Source organism: Solanum tuberosum, unplaced genomic scaffold (assembly GCF_000226075.1).
Source record: "Solanum tuberosum cultivar DM 1-3 516 R44 unplaced genomic scaffold, SolTub_3.0 scf00096, whole genome shotgun sequence".
In the NCBI taxonomy this organism is placed as follows: Eukaryota; Viridiplantae; Streptophyta; class Magnoliopsida; order Solanales; family Solanaceae; genus Solanum; species Solanum tuberosum.
In genome coordinates this window covers 326664-344364 of record NW_006239025.1, presented here as the reverse complement: position 1 = coordinate 344364, position 17701 = coordinate 326664, and the positions used below count along the sequence as shown (strand labels likewise).

The 17701-nt window shown below is 30.0% G+C and overlaps 1 protein-coding gene across 3 annotated transcripts; it reads right to left on the bottom strand.

The window, feature by feature from the left end:
• Positions 1–2624: 2624 nt before the first annotated feature.
• Positions 2625–8143, bottom strand: LOC102591229 (proton pump-interactor 1). Of its 3 annotated transcripts, none has more exons than XM_006348194.2 (8): positions 7973–8143; positions 6130–6530; positions 5601–5795; positions 5299–5478; positions 4979–5173; positions 4029–4127; positions 3419–3952; positions 2625–3223 (listed from the first exon to the last, which is right to left on the bottom strand). In XM_006348194.2, exons 2-8 carry the CDS (start codon positions 6493–6495, stop codon positions 2903–2905), a joined length of 1890 nt encoding a protein of 629 aa, XP_006348256.1. In that variant the 5' UTR covers positions 6496–6530; positions 7973–8143; the 3' UTR covers positions 2625–2902. The 3 variants fall into 3 exon arrangements, with proteins under 3 accessions (XP_006348256.1, XP_006348257.1, XP_015164623.1); XM_006348195.2 differs by having other exon boundaries at positions 8021–8143; XM_015309137.1 differs by lacking the exon at positions 7973–8143 and adding an exon at positions 7858–7894.
• Between the last annotated feature and the right edge of the window lie 9558 nt (positions 8144–17701).

Sequence of the window (17701 nt, the reverse complement as noted above, 5' to 3'; positions counted from 1 at the left end):
TTGTCTCTTCCTTCTATGCCAAAATAGTGAATTTTGAAGTTTTATTCAGTAAATTCAATAATCAAGAGTTCTGTAATGCCAGTTATTCTAACTATTTTCTTGTTTGAATGGATTGTTGTCACTTTTTTCACTTTTTGAATGAATTGTTTCTTTTATTTTGTGTATGGTTAATAACCGAATAACCAAACCAAACCAAATCGAAACCGATAACCAGCAAACCGATAAATGTATATTATATTTGGTTTGGTTTGGTTTTGATAATTTTAAAACCGATTAAATTGATTTGATTTTGATTTTAACCAATAACCAATCCAAACCGACCCGTAAACATCCCTAGAGATGGTATATCCAATTACAGTTAGGGTCATCAAGTAGTTTTGTAATTTCAACAAAATAAAGCAGCTTCATTGGCTGGTGAAGCAAGTAGTGCTTAAAATTTGAGATTTGCTGGCATGAGTGTTTTATTATTTTTTTTGACCCTTTAACACTCTTAAAAAGGTGTGAATAGATGATGATCCTATTTTTAATCTGCTTGACCATAATCATCATCTATTCACTTGTCCATTTTGACAAATCAAAAAAGGACAATTACTTGTTCATTTTTTCTTTTATAGTTGCCCCTAAGTACTTGTTCATTTTGACAAATCAAGAAAGGACAGTTTTTTTTTTACCTATTATACCCTCAATTAAATGATTAATTACTTTGAAAAATGTAAAACTTTTCATCCAATTCATAATTAATAGAGATAAAATGGTAAACTCACTATGTCATTAATTATTTTCTTAATTAGTGTGTCAATTCAAAAGTGGACAAGTAATTAGGGACAGAGGGAGTACTAAAAGTGGAAAGAATCTAAGTCAAAAGTTAAATTACGAAAATACCCTTTAAGCATTAATTTATTTTCTTAAAATTAATTTTTTTTTTTAAATTCATTTAATAATTATTTCGGGATTCAAAGAATTTTGACTGTTCGTATTATGGTAATTAATACTCCTATTTTCAAGACTTACAATTCAATACACATTATTAAATTGCAAGTTATTATTAGCAAGAAAAAACCAACAATCTTTACATCTTTCACGTAGAAATAGCGATTATTTTTCATAATCATAGTTTCTATGAATTTTTTAATAATTAGTCATAACAATTTTCCATTACACATTTAATATATTTGAATTCTTTTACATATTTTATCCTTAGATTACAGTTTTATTTCAACATTACATTTAAATGTTATAAATTGTTTAATAAATTAAATATTAAATAGTAAATCATCATATTAATATACATAAATTATGACTAACTCATCATTATGTAAATGTATGTAACACCCACTAATTATATTCATTACTCCCTCTGTCCCTAATTACTTGTCCACTTTTCCTTTTATAGTTGTCCCTAGTTACTTGTCCATTTTGACAAATCAAGAAAGGACAAATTTTTTTACCTATTATACGCTCAATTAAATGACTAATTACTTTGAAAATGCAGAACTTTTCATCCACTTCATAATTAATAGGGGTAAAATGGTAAACTCACTATGTCATTAATTGATTTCTTAATAGGTGTACCTATTCAAAAGTGGACAAGTAATTAGGGACAGAGGGAGTATGTTTTTTACTTTCATCTCCCATCGATAATCTCAAATGGATTAATATCATATTTATGACAACTCTTTGTGTTCCTCAATGCTATCCTATAAATAGTGATATTTGACACAATAATGTACCCACTTAAATCAATTGGAAAAAAAACATGAGAAAATCTCTATGCTCTCTTCTCTTGTCTCTTTTTATTTGTTTAGTTTAACCTTTATGTTTCTTATTTGTTGTTATTGTACAACTTTCTATTGTTGTGTTGTTATTATTATTGAAAATTTACCATGATTTGTTGCTTTGTATACATTACCCTATCATATGGTATTTTAGTATCCTCATTTGACTATTGAATTTGTGCAATAGTAAGTTATTTTTACTTTATGCACTTTTAGTCAATTTTACAGTTAAAAGTATATTTTTTTAATTAAGAAGATATATGTAGTTCCTATCGAAACAATGATGAATTTTGTAATATAAAATTTATATAAAGTATTTTGGAATAAACGTGCAAAGCACGTTCCCAGATCTAGTAATATAAAAACATCGTTGCATTTCAAATAAAACTTGCACGGTATAAAAAAAAAAGAGAACCTAATTAAATTTTTTAACAAATGATACAGTAAGATTTTATAGAGAATAGTAACAAATTATGATAAAAGGAAATAAATATTTTAATAATACAACAACATTACTGTTATAAAGCTTCTTTCACCCTCCCTTTTATGTTCTATCGTTTATGCAACCATCATACCAAAATGAGCCAATTAGAGGAATATCATACCAACATGTCAACTTCTTGAAACCAAACTCCTATTTAATCATAGATTTTGAAAGTAGGCTTTTAGAAATATAGTCCATACCAAATTTTGGGTGAAATTTTACTTCCACTCCCAAAACTTCGAATGGCATGTCCAACCACAACATCAAGGTTCAAAAAATTCATATTTTTCAAGTTTCAACTAAATCTACGATCAAATGCTAAAAGTCAGATGTCTACTAAGGAAAAAAGTCTAACATGACAAGTGATTAAGCAAAATGTCAATATAATTGCAACTACAGCAAAAAAAATAAAAACATGTAGACTGTCTCTCAGTAAGTAATCTCAAGATAGGCCGCACATCTACCAGCAACACATTTATGAGTTTTCCATCCTAAACTATATAGGATGCAAGAAAAAAGAAATATTGTTATGATCAAACTAAACAGTACTTGCTATTGCAGTATTGTAAAAAAAAACACTAAAACCAAAGTTTTTGTTTTTTGTTTTGTTTTGTTTTCACTCTCCAGTTTCCCCCGCCTCTTTCTACTTTTGAAGATACATGTATCCGATGACTAGAAGTACCAGAATCGCGAGTGCAGCAGGAGCAGCTGCCCATAGCCAGTAGTTTGTTGCTTTCTTGCGCTTTAGTATAGATTTGGGAAGCTCAGACCCTCTTGCGCGTGTTGCTCTGTGCCTGATGGTGTTATCTTTCCGTGCCTTGACCTTGGGTGCAACGGCTGTTTCAACAGTCTCCTCTGCATTTTCTTCCTCAGCAATTTCCTCGGGTGTTTCAGTTGGTTCCTCGGTTGGTTCCTGACCAGCAGCAGAAGATCCACCCTTCTTCTTTGCTTTCTTCTCACGTTCCTGAAAGGGATCAAAGTAACGAGATAAGTCTATGGCTAATCTGAAACGTTTACAACCTAAAACTACAAGGAAATGGTAAGCTAAGTTGCAGGGACTCTTCACTTTCGATGCTGCACCCGTTGGATTCGTTTGACATTTTTGAAGAGTCCGAGCAACATAGATGGTATGACTATAAAGAATCAGAGAGAGAATTACCTTGAGCTTCTTTTCAGCTTCTAGCTGAGCTTTCTTTGCAGCTTTTGCAGCTGCTTTCTCGGCCAACTTACGCTTCCTCTCCATAGCCTGTTTATTTTTTGCTATCTCCTCCTCTTTCTTCATTTCCTTCAGTGTAACCTCATCAACTTCGGTTTTCTTGGGCTTAATATCCTTGGGTAGGTCCAAACCATAGATTTCCTCGTCATCAACAACAACAGCTTTTTTCTCTGTGCTTTTTGTGTTTTTACCATGAGCATCATTCAGCTGCTTGCCACTCTTCTCTTGCTGTTCTTTCTGAATCGGAGCAGCATCAACGGGTGCATGATCTTCCTTAACGGGTTTTGCATTAGCTCTTGCTGGAACTTCAGCACGGGAGACAGTAGGTGCTTCTGGTAACACCAGTGGCTTTTCACCAGGATTCCTCATCCTGCCGTCCCTGCTCAGCTGCCTAATATCAAGCGACTGCAAGAGTCTCCTCTCATAGTCATCTCTAAAAGACTTACTACCACACCAAAGAGAAATGAACTTGTCGACCTAGTGAAAGAAAAAAAGATGATTGTCAATACTAAACACGTAAATATAACAACTACCGGTAAAAAATACATCATACCTCTGTAACTGAGAGCTCTTTAAGGGCTCCAACATCCTTTTGATCAGCAAGTTGTTTCACTTTGTGCAACACGTTGGAGTTTTGGTAGAAAGAAGAATTCTGAAAATTGCAGGAAATAGGTTATAAAGACTACATAAGTTTAGAGACTATTTCTCTTGACGCTTGCAGTAATCAAAAAACATTTCAATTTTTTTAAAGATAACAACACCCGTGAAAGATTTCAGAGAGTTGACATAAACAAATCAACTGGCTTCTCCCTTGAGATGTAAAATTTCCTACTCTTTTCTATTCCTTTTTAGGAAGAGCAACCTTCCTTACCTCTCAGCTGACATCCTTTTAACTGTTTTTTTTCTTTTGGGTGGGTGTGTGTGTGTGTCTCTAGAAGCTGTTACCAAGGACGGTTGCGGTAGTCAGTCAAATATACACGAAAGAAACTAGCAAGTTAGAAATCCTCATATATGAGCAAAACCAGAAGTCATCATTTCTATAAAATTCCAGGCAACCATCATGTCACTTACCAGCGCCCGTGAAGCGTGTACCAGTAATGAAATGTTTCTACCTGCTATGATTTCCTAACAAAAAATAGTGTAGACGACGGAGAAATTTTTCTGATCACTCATAAAATTCCTACACAGAAGGCAACTACAAAAATACAGGGATAAACACAGGACAACGCAACACAACAAAAACATGTAATCAAACATGGAAACAGATAGATCAAATAGACCATAGATGGGTAGCATATGACATTAAAACAGTAACAAGTAGAAGAACAGTAATTGAAGCATCTCATATGTAATTGATTGTTGACGATTCACCGAAGGTAAACAATGGGATTGAATCTTTTTTTGTTTTAATCGGATTGAATTTGAGCATAACATATACCATAAACCCTTTTTTTAACCAAAATAATAAGACATTTCAATCAACAAGGAAGCAGAGCAGCATACCCCTTCTTCACGCAGTTTTCTCAATTCCAGAATATGTTCATAAGTCTTGTCCCTCTTCTCCACAACGCCCTTCAATTCCTCATCCAATATGCCGATCTGTTTGTTTATGGCATCAATCTGATCATCTATTATCTTAAGCCTGCCCTTAACTTCCTGTTGCCCCTTACGAACTCCATCCAAGCCAACATTCATAAGCTACAACACCAGTGGCAGGTTAGCAGTTATCATATGCAGATTACAGCAAACTAACATGATAAGCTTCAGCCACGAAACCTAAATATTTGCATCTGTATAAGAGAAACATAACATAAAGGCCTTACTTTGACCTGGTTCTGGATTGATTCTTTTTCACCCATCGTCTCATGAATTTGTGCCCTTGCAGCAGCAACCTTTTTAACATCTTCCCTTGTTCCTTCGAGTTGTTTGATTTCCCGAAGAATTTGCTTCTCTTCGTTCAGAGGAATGCTTTCATGCTGAATGCGGTACTGCAGACCCTTAATCTACAAAGTTGCCAGAATGAAAATGTCATATTATCATTGCTTGTGTACAATTTGAAATTGAGGAATGAGCGCAAATAATGACAAAACAAACCTATTAAATAAAGTTATAAACGAGTGCTTACAAGATGATTGAGCTCCTCCTCAGATGAACACACTGTAGGACCCCTCTCTCGGCCTGCATTCCTAGAACCGCGGAGCTGGCCCAGGGCCTCATGCAGAGGTACCATTTCCTTTATCTTACCATCAATAGCACTCCAAAATTCCTTATTCTCAGCACTGAGGGCTTTCCTTTGTTCAATGAAAATTGATTTTTCAGCCTGAAAATACTCAAAGACCATTTAATTATAGCCGCCATACTCCCACAAGGCCAGAAATTGGAAAAAAATTGGCAACTAACAAAATGGGTCATGCAATTGGCAATATCAACTTACTAAAGCTTGCTGAATTTGCAGAAATTAGTTAAAACTGTAGGATAGCAAGATCTTTCATTTTAACTTTATAATACTTCCAGTTCAACACAGCAAAACATAGTAAAAATCTGATTTTAGGATCATGTCATAAACAACTCCACGATTTTGACATTACAAGAGAGATACCAAGTAATGTGGTCTTGAAATGTACAGCCAAAGGAAGATTCACCAAAAAACTTACCCTTTTGGCCTTCAATTTTTCAATGATCTGAGATCTAGCTTGGTTCTTTTTCTGTAGCTCTTTTTCAGCCAGTTCAATTCTGGCCTTCAGTTTTGGGTCGTCAAATCTCCGAAATTTAACAGTATAGAACGAATGGATCTGCTTAGGTTCAGGCCAATCCTCAACCGCATCCTTTGGAACATTGCTCACAGGAATTCTGCTAACTTCCTCCTTCTTAGGTTCTTCAGTCCCATGAGAGCCGAATTTTATTGGCTCAGTAATCCCTGAAACATGATTCGGCTTTCCATTTTCTTTCAGAAGATTGATCTGTTCACTTCCAGCTTCAACTGGAACATGAACTAACTTAGCTTCCACCTCTACACCCATATTTCAATGAAATACAAACCGAGAAGTGCCTGATCCTGAAGCAAAGATTGAATACATTAGCAAATTATGTTCAAACTACTACACAAGTGAGAAAGATGCATCAAGAAGACACACGATAATTGATGACAGAAAGAATAACACGATATGGAAGACTTTTAAGTTATACGGTCCAGACCCCAAGGTTATCAAAATAATAAATTGGGCGCAAGATGGACTAAACTTTTAAACCATAGATGCAGAGTGATTCAGTCCAGGGAATCCTAATAATCCATGATCAAGCTATGAAGCAGTATAAAAATAGATCTTTGATTAAGAGAGCAGCTACTCATTTGAGACTCAATATACCAGAGGTCAGAGAGATCAATAAACAACAGAAAATTTCAGAGTCATCATCTCAGAAGCTGAGCACAGTAAAAAAACGATCCCATATACATTAACAGCAAACAAAAGAAGGAAATTGGATAAGGAAAAACCCATAAACCTTAAAGGACAAGAGAAAGAAGCATACAAACTAATCCAAATTCGAAATCAAAAGCAACTATTAGATCTTTAACAAAGATAAACTAAATCCACTAGAAACCAAAGATCAACTGTGCACTGATGCAAAACAAAGCAAAAACAAACTGCAAAATCAGCTCAAATCACCAAGTACAATCAATACACATATAGCTAGAGCACAAAAAGGATTAGATTTTTGCATCACGAACTGCTAAATTTGAGCTACCCTCCTCCCAAAAAACAAAACCACATCATTAATACTAAAATTAAAGACAAGGAAACAAACCCCATCGAATAGAAAAAATGAATCCGATAGAAACCAAATCATCCTTGCATTGATGCAAAACAAAGCAAAAACAAACTAAAAAATCAGCTAAAATCCCCAATTACAATCAGTACACATATAGCTAGAGCACAAAAAAAGATCAGATTTTTTTGTAATCACTGCATCTTCTTGATGCCTTTCTAATGCAATTTAATTACTTCACCAAAAAAAGATCAGATTTTTGCATAAAGAAATGCTAAATTTAAGCAGCCCTCCTCCTAAAACACAAAACCCACATCATCAATCCCAAAACTAAAGAGCCAAGTACAATCAGTAGACATACCACAAAAAAGATCCGATTTTAACATCGAGAACAACTAAATTTAAGCAACCCTCCTCCTAAAACACACAACCCATATCACTAACACCAAAATTAAAGACCCAAGTACAATCAGTAGACAGATTTTTGTACAATCAGTAGCAAAAACACAAAAAAGATCAGATTTTTACTACAAGAACAGCTAAATTTAGCAACCCTCATCCTAAACACAAACCCACATCATAAATACTGAAATTAAACACAAGGAAACAAAAACTACCTAAAAAGGATCAAGATCAGTACAGATCGAAAAGAAACCCCCAAAAAAAGAAACAGTTAAACTAAGAAGAAACAGTGAAGAAACAAATCAAAACTGAAAATTGGTGAAGACTTACTGAGTATAGCAAAAACAAAATGCAAAGATTTAGAGAAAAGACTGTTACCCCTCCCTCTATTATACCCTTTTTGACAAAAATTAGGGAGGGCCGTTCAAAAGAGAGATTTTTTGAGAGAAGAAACTAGTCAGACCCCTCTTCAGATCTCTTCTATTTTTTCTCTCTCTCTGCTAGTATTAATTCTTGAAAATAATATTGATTTTTTTTTATTTTTTTTTTTTTTGCAATAAAGAGTGGGAGGTAGGTTGGGGTAGTGAGGAGATTATGGTATTTTTATAAATATAAAAAAAACTGTTACAAATAAGCATAAAGATTAGACCTATAAATATTTATTGACTGTTTTAATTATGAAACAGTAAAGAAAGAGATGTGTGATATTTTTGTCCATTTTTAGCTTATTTTTTCCTTTTTAGCTATTTTGTTTTTTGTGTTAGTAACTATATCAAATCATGTGCAACATATATAGAATTTATTTGTTAAGAGTTTGTTTGGATTAGATTAAGAAAATTTAAAAATAATTGATAAGCATTGAGTGATTAATAACATTTTAAGGGCTAATGTTAATAACTTAATATAATTTAATTTCTTTAAATAAATAGATCTTAAGTTTAATTTAAATTTAAAAGCCAACTTAGAAAGTGAAAATTGTTCAAACAATATAAATAGACCACTCATTTTTGTTATAGAGAGATTGTTATAGGAAGTAAAAAAAAAATTATGATTATTTTAGTTGTCATATTTTTAATTAGAAATAAATGTCCTAAAATAATTATTATTTTTAAAATTAAGATATAATTAATTATTAACTTTTACCTTTATTCTCACTCAATATATGTTAGAGAGAGATTAATGTAGTAAAAAGATGATAATTTTAAAATGAAATTCAATAATAAATAACAGGAATGATAGTTGTTTCTTTCCTTTGTTGTCGTTATTTTTCTTTCAGTGTTTTAATTACATTTCTTTTGAGCCTATTGTCTTCATAGTATAGTCTCTCTACTTTAATAGGGGTAAAATCAATGTATAGTATATCCTCTTCAAACTTCATTTATAAAATTATATTATACATATCATTGTTGTTATCAATTAAATTATATTTTTTAACTTATTTTCTTAAAAAATATGTAAAAGAAAAACATGACAAGTAAAATGGATCGAAGGAGTAATACTTCTAGTTTAGAAGTTTAATAAAAACAACTTATAGGCCTATAAATTGAGGTAATTTTGGAAAAATAATTTTGGTTTTTGATGTTGTTTAGAGGTAAGTTTTGAGAATTAAACAACACTTGTGTGGTGTGTGAAAGAATTGTACCAAACATTTGCAAATGTTTTGTAAAGCACTAATAAAGGGTATGTACTCTTTTTTTTTTTAAAGTGTTAAATTAAATGAATGTAAAAAAATATTAATACTGTAAATCCTAAACTCCTAATGCATGTGTTATATCATACAAGTATATAAAGCAAATACGAAAAAAAATTATGAGAACAATAGAAATAAATCCTAAATTATTCAGATTTTTCATTTCAACTTTGAATTAACTTTTAATAATGTTATGTTTGTAAAGGTTCAAAATTTTCATTTTGAAGTAACATTTGATTTGTCTTTTACAACATCTGTATCTATGCTTAGTTTTTTTACTACTAATAAAGTACAATATTAATGCACCATCAACAGAGATGGTGTAGCAGATGAGGTTATTTCTTTCTTAATTAAAATTCTCAGGTTTGAGTCACGAGTATGAAAATCTTTAATAGTGAGCACTTTCCTTCAAATAAAATCTTATACAACGTAAATCCAAACAAATCGAACTATGATATAGTATCGAACATCGAGCGAGAAACAAAACAAAAGATATTAGTGCCGTTTGGACAATGCCATTTTGAGATATTCAGTGGGTACTCACGAGACAACCAAAACAATATTTTCCTTCTTTCTTGTTTGGTTTTATTATCTGTTTTTATTATTTTTTTGAGTTTGATGCGTGTATTTCATAACCAAAAAATTCAACACGTGTTTTGGTGCTTTTGTTTTAAAGGTTTTTAACTTTTAGTACTTACCTACCCAAACGTCATATCTTCGTCGATGATTACGAGAAACAAAGCCATCTACATCAAATGACCAACATTACCCTTCAAGTACTTTCACAATATGGGGGGATGTAGGGGTAGTTTGGTAAAGTGTATGAAAGTATTATTCAAATCGAAAACGAGTACATCGGGAATATAAGATGAAGGATTAGTATCCCACTCCATCAAACTAGACATAGAAACAGATGCTTTAGCAAGACAATGAGCAACCTGATTCGCTGATTTCTTAACGATCGACAAAGAGAGAAAAGGTAAATAAATTGTATATTAGAAATGTTGAGAGATTAGTTTTTTTAGTCGAGTATGTTGTATAGCACTTACCCAATATAATTTACATCCTCTTATGTGATTTGCAAGCTATTACACAATGCACATAAAGTGCTCATCTACAGAGCGATCATCCGAAGAACATAGTTTATAGCAATTATGGGTTATTCTTAAATTTCAAAAAATATTGAAAGTATTACTTTTTATCGATTGTTTTGATTTGTATTGTTGTAGTATCAAGTTAATTGGACGTATTAGAATTGGAAGTGACTTAGTATTGTTGATTGATGATGTATTAGATATAGGACTAGTATTGATTGAAGTATATGATTAAAAATACATATATTAGTTATATATAGGTTGTACGCTATCGATCAAAAAACAAAATATATCATGTATATTTTTTTAAATATTTTCTATCAAACGGCATCTCTAATTTGAGTATAAAATCATTTTTTTGATAAAAACATGTTTACTCTATAGATATTTTTTATATTAATCCTGATTAATTGAAATATCGAACACCGAATAAGAAATCGTAACGATGAAAAAGTAAGGGAGAATAGAAATATGACAAATATTGTTATAGCTTTATAGGTAGACAGGATTAGGAAGTAACAACCAGATAAGAAATGGCCCATTGGATCTGAGATGATACCAATCTAGCCTACATTCCAAAAACAATAATCATTTCGTATTCAATATTTATCGATCTTTAAATTTACATAAATATTAAAATAGGAGAATGATTCTTATCAAGATTACTAATTACTCAAAATTCGAATTTGATAAGTGGATGAATTTCATGCACAACAAATTTGATAACAAAAAATAAAATAAAAAATCTGATAAAATATTTTATTTATAAACTCAAATAATTCTCCACCATAAAAAATTCTTATCAACACTTCAATTTATAATAATGTAAAACATTATTTAACTCAAACTAAAAAAATGTTTTTATATTATTCAACTTAAACATATTGATTAGACATAAATTAAATAAATATCAAATGTTTAACTAAGCATCCTATGTGATAAAGGTAAGTCTAAAGCAGACTAATTACCCCCCAAAAAATTTCATTTATGATCAATATTTATTATTTATATAGTTGACTCGAAATAAATTGATATTAACATTACATTTCTAATTTAATATTTAAAAACTATAAAATGCTAGGCTTGTTTCTCACTGGCCATGTGATATTGCATCTGTAATCTTTGCATAATCCATATTCAGATGCCTGTCAGGTTTAATTAGTTACACTCGGTAATTTTTATCAAGATTAAGATGTTTAAATTTGTATATAATGTGAATCTAATCACTATACAAAAGGATACACTTATTATGTATAAAGTATGTATATTATTTATATTTTACAATATTAAAAAAAATGCTGGTTATTATTTTTATGAGTGGTTATACAGTGTAAAAAACTCAAAAAATATTATTTTTCATTTTATTTGTTTGTCGTACTTTCTTATTAGTCTGCTAAAAAAAATAAGCCTCTTTTGTTTTTTTGGCAATTCTTTATTCTAACATTTTGTATGACATGTTTAAACCATGAGATTAAAGCGTATTTTGGTACATTCTACATACCTTTAGTTTTTTACTACACTATTCAAAATTCTTCTTTACTTTTTTAAACTTCGTGTCAAGTTAAAAACAGACAAACAAATTGAAACGAAGAGACTATTTCAAAATTATAGAGATGGAATATACATGGGCTTGGTCCATTATCACTAGAAACCTGTAGTGGTTATTGGGATTCTTCAATTATGGGCCTAGCCTTCAAGGAATTGGTTGAAGCTGAAAGCCCAAAATAAACGGGCTTCGAGGAGTTTCATCCGAGCTTCTTTCACCTTGTATTTTTCAAACCTGTTTCGAATTGGTTTTTCTTGAGTCTTTATCTATCAAAAATGATCTCCGTACCTAACAAAATAGAAGTAAAGTTTGCGTACATTCTATCTTATTCAGACCCCTCTTATGGGATTACACCGATATATTGTTATTGTTGTTTCAAGGGATTCAATCCAAAGTGTTGTATATTCAATAGTTTTAAAAGGTCTTTCCATTTCACTTAGGAGACGTTCGGTTTGTGAGAATTATTATAAAGTATAATAATATCATAATGTAGAATTATTGTTTTATCCTGTTGAAGGTATTATGTAGTTCTGGATTTATTTATCCCACCATTTATACTATAGTGATGAGATAAGTTATCATATATACATAGTAGGATAACTTATTTCCAACCAAACGATCCTTTATGTAATTGCATTTCTCTGGGCTTTCAATACCCAATAATAGCACTAAATGGGCTTCAATTTGGTAGCCCAAACAGCTTAGCTTTTCAGTTTTCTACTTCGAGCCCACAATGAAAATACTTCTTTCGTTTGTTTTTATTTGTCCATTTCAAACTTTGCACGTCTTTGATCTTGAAAAATGATTTAAGGAATAAGTAGTTAGACTTGAAAAATGATTTGAAAAATAAGTAGTTAACGTTGATGGTATAATCAGTGGCGGAGCCACCTTACAATTAGGGGGTTCATCGAACCCCCTTCGGCGGAAAATTATATGATTTATACATAGTTAAAATAATTTTTTACGTATATATAGTAGATGTTGAACCCCCTTCGACTACTTTGTGTGTTTATTTTTTTCAGAGTTTGAACCCCCTTATTGAAAATCTTGACTCCGCTACTAGGTATAATAGAAAAAATAATCGTCTATTTTTTATATACTTAAAGATTTAAATGATCAATAAAAATAAAATTCTATTTTTTAAATACTAAACAAGTAAAATGTGAACAAACTAACACGTCTAAATGCTTGGGTTTGGCCGACTATATATAGAAGCTAAGATGGTGAAGTTGTGCATCCTACTTTTGTGAAGTTGACTAACCTTTATCCATCATTTGCCTAGAAAGAACAAAAAAATGGACTAGCAAGAGACTTTGTGGAATGTTTTCGACTTTTACTTGTCCAGTATTTCAGAAATAATTTGTTTACTCTTGCTTGTCCGTTTAACATATCAATAAAACATAATCATTTTTTTCATATGAACAGAGGCAGTACTATTTCAGTGTTAATCAAATAAACTCGAGTTTGAACTTTATTGAATACATAATCATCTTTATTAGATAATTTTTAACTCTTCAATGTATAACTTTTCAACGTAAATTCAAATTTAACTAAACTCTCAATACAATAACACGATTGAAAAATGAAAAAAAATATATAAATTGAAGAATAAGTCAACAAATGCAGAAGTAAAAATTATTACAAATATTATAATTGAATGATAAGTACCTTTTCATTTCTTGATGAGAAGTTTAGATTTGACCTTTTTTGAGTACGTCATCCTCAATATAAATTCAAATTTAATCAAATTTTAATATAATTTCTGAATAGTTAAAAAATTAAAATTATGAGGACGTTTGGATTGACTCATTTTAAAAAGCTTTTAATTTTAAACTTTTTTTTTCTATTTTTGAATGTATTTTTTGAAAAAGGCAAAAAGTGTCTTTAAACACCTACTTTTAAGCTGCAAAATTAACTAAAAACCAAACTGATTATGATTAACCTATACTCTCTGTCCCATATTAGATGAACATCTTATTAAAAGTATTTGTCCCATGTTACTTGACTACTTACTAAATTAGGATAGAATTAATTAATTTTTAATAATATATCCATCTAATATGAAACAAGAAAATATTTTAAAATATCTATTTTTTATAAGGACGATATATCAAAATAGAGCCAAATAGGTTAAGTCAACAAAAGAGGAAGTCAATTAATTCGTGGAAAATTGAAGACGAAAAGAAATTAATTAATTAAATATATACATTTTGCGCATTAAAACGCGGTAGATGAGGGTGACCCCACTAAACTTTAGATTGTCCTTTTTATTGCTATGTGGGCCCAACTGCTTTTAATTTCTTCTATTCGCCTAACCCCCTTAAAGATAAATTTACTAAATACACGGTTTATTTTATCATATTATCTAAAATTTCTTAGAATTTGAAAAAATTACAACAAATTCTACTCTCTTCTTTTCTCGGATAGATCATTTTATGTGATGTATTGATCGGATAGATCATTTTGCGCAATGTATCGATCGAATACATCACTTTACGCGATGTATTGAGACGTTGACTAGTATATCCGAAATCGAGACACAATGTATTGAGACATTAATGGATGTATCTAGAATCGAAACACGATGTATCAAGACATTTTGGGATGTATCCAAATTTCATCAAATTTAAAGGATTTTTGTAATTTGAAAGAATAGGGATTATAATGTAATTAGATCTTATCACTATTAGATTAGTATAAAATTCACATTCTTGTTATGTGGGCCCAACTACTTTTAAATTTCTTGTATTCGCCTAACCTCCAAAGATGGGCCCACATAACAAGATGTTCATTTCTAAGGCCCACTAACTGTGACACCTATAACCATAAATTACTATTAATATTAAATACAGATAAAAATAAAATAAAAATTAATTTATTTAAGAAAATTATTTCAGAATTTTATATCACTTGTATTTGTATGTATATGCTGGTAAAGCTATGTTTGTACTTGTGTAGATAGGTTAAAAATTCGTTTTCCTTCGACTTTTAAAGTGTTTAATTTATTGTGACCTAGTATTAATAGTATAGTCAAAACTTATTAGACTTAAATGAATCGATTGTGTAAGGGTAGTATTTGTCACTATAATATAGTAGCTTGTCTAAGTAAACAAGTCACTATTAGTTAGAGATGTGGATGTCAAGTTTCAATTACGGGTACAGTCGATTTCATCCAGGTGTTATTTGTTTTTAAAAATCTGTTGTTGTAAGACTTAATAATTCAAATAACGCTAAAATATAAGTAACATATTAGGCGCAAATTCAGAATGAGACTTTGGAGATGATAAAGTTTACGCAGATTTTACTCATATCTTTTAAAAATAGAGAGGTTATTATTGAAAGACACTCAACTCAAATAACACATATCAAAGTAATTTATAAAAAAAAATTAAGAGTGAAGCACAAAAAAATAAATAATAACAAAAATTGAATGACAAGAAGCTACTAAAATACTGTTAATAGTTAATACTGTTGACATGAAAAGAGAAATATATATATGGTGCTTAATAGTATCACAAAATTAATAATATAAAATAAATAGAATCTTCAACCTATAAACATATCTATAATCTAAATGAACTATCTCAACGAGAATAATACACGTCGTTGCATCATTTTAAATCATTTTGATAATACTAATTTATTTACGTAATAACGTACTACTCCTATCATCTAATAAATAGTATATATATGTCAAAATACATAATTGAATTTGTCGTGCAAAGTGGAATGACACGTTAATTAGACATGTTTTTAAGTCAAAGTCAACCGTTTGGTATCCTTTTTAAAATTCATTTTCTTTGTAATTTACTAATAGAAAAAGGAAGGAGAAATTTCAAGTGAAGTTTTTGGGCTAACTTTCGGTTTGAATTGATTTATTTTAAATATTTTTAATTAAAATATTTTTTTAAGTATTAGACTTATAAATACAAATTAAGTGTCTAACTTTTTATATTAAAATAATTTGAAATTATATCCATCTTTATTAGTACTAAATATTAGTATAAAATGTTTATTATTTCTTAATAGATGTAAAGTTTATGTCATAGAAGCTGACATGACTATGATATTGACCTTCTATCTGTATCTTTTCTTGTAAAATAAAGCTTTTTATAAATAAATAAAAAAAAATTTAAGTATAGAAGAAACACCGCTAAAAGAAAAGATTAGGGATAGCTCCATTATCGATCAAGAAAAGTGAATTAGTAGAGATTCATCACTTATTATTTCATCCGTTAATTCATAATAAAATTACTTAAAAGATCTCACTTCTCTAATAAAATGAGTATACTTTATTGAGAATTGCTAATCGAATCTCATAGTGTTCTGAATTCAGTTCACGTACAACTTTAATCTGTGGACTATTATATTTGTTTGATATACTATTAAAGTATATTTTTTAACAAGGAAATGATACTTGATAGAATTTTATATATATAACTATATATATAGTTATATATATTTTTTTTTTAATTATTTGAGTTCTTTAAAAACAACTTTCTTTTGGGAAAAAAGAAAATTTGGGTTCTATTTCTTCTGCCTAATTTATTATAGTAAAACCAAAAGATAATTCAATTCAGGTTCTTCAATATTGGGTTAATTAGAAAAATGTCCATCTTTAGACTTAATTTGATTATCAATTTGAATATATTTGAAAACTACATGTCTAGTTAGAATTTATTTGTTCTGATTTATATTGTAATATATTTTTTAGTCTTAGTTTAATTTGGTTTCTTATTATTATTATAAATAAAGATGTTTGCTAATTATTTTCAATACAAAGAAATAGATAGATCTTGAAGAGTTTATGAATAAAATATTTTCCTTCGATTTACTATGCAAAGGAAAGATAAGGTATACGTACACTTCATATTTTTCAGATTTCAAGTGTGAAATTACATCGAATATGTTACTCCCTCCGTTTCACAAAGAATGACCTGGTTTGACTTGACACGGAGTTTAAGTAAATAAAGAAGACTTTTGAATCTTGTGGTCCTAAGTTAAAGTTATGTAAAATATACAAAATTGCCCTTAAGTAAAATGTTACCAAAAAAGGAAAGAGATCATTCTTTTTGAAACTGACTAAAAAGGAAATGAGGTCATTCTTTGTGAAACGGAGGGAGTATTATTTTTGTTACGTAAATTTTGAGAATACACATGAGTATGTTTTTTCTTGTTAATCTCATCATTATGGATTAATTATGTTCGAGGCAGACAAATATAAATGATTAATTTGACAAACTATGAGTTTAATAATGATTAAAGAAGACAGGTGTAATTGCTTTTCACTTTTTGTTCTCCTTTTCTTAAGGAATTCCACTTTCTACATTACACGTAGCCATATTCTGACATTTTATTTTACATTTTAAATCACGAATAACTTTTTTTTAAATAAAAAAACTTTATAAAATATTTATTGTACTCCTTTTTGTATAATCACTAGATAATGTTGCCCGTGCTATGCACGGGCCCAATAATATAAATGGTATATTTTGGGGCTAATAACCGAGTTTTTGAAGCGATTGTTTGCGTGGATAAAGGAATAAGTTTTTTTATCACAAATCTGTACTTTCTTTGACGCTATTTAAGGCATAATAAGAGTACTCACATACAACATTTTTGAAATATTTTATGTTGTCAATTATCATGATTTATAGTATTTTTACGATAGATTCACTTCAAGAATCAGTGGAATTTTTTGTATTTTTTTCAAAACATATTTTATATTG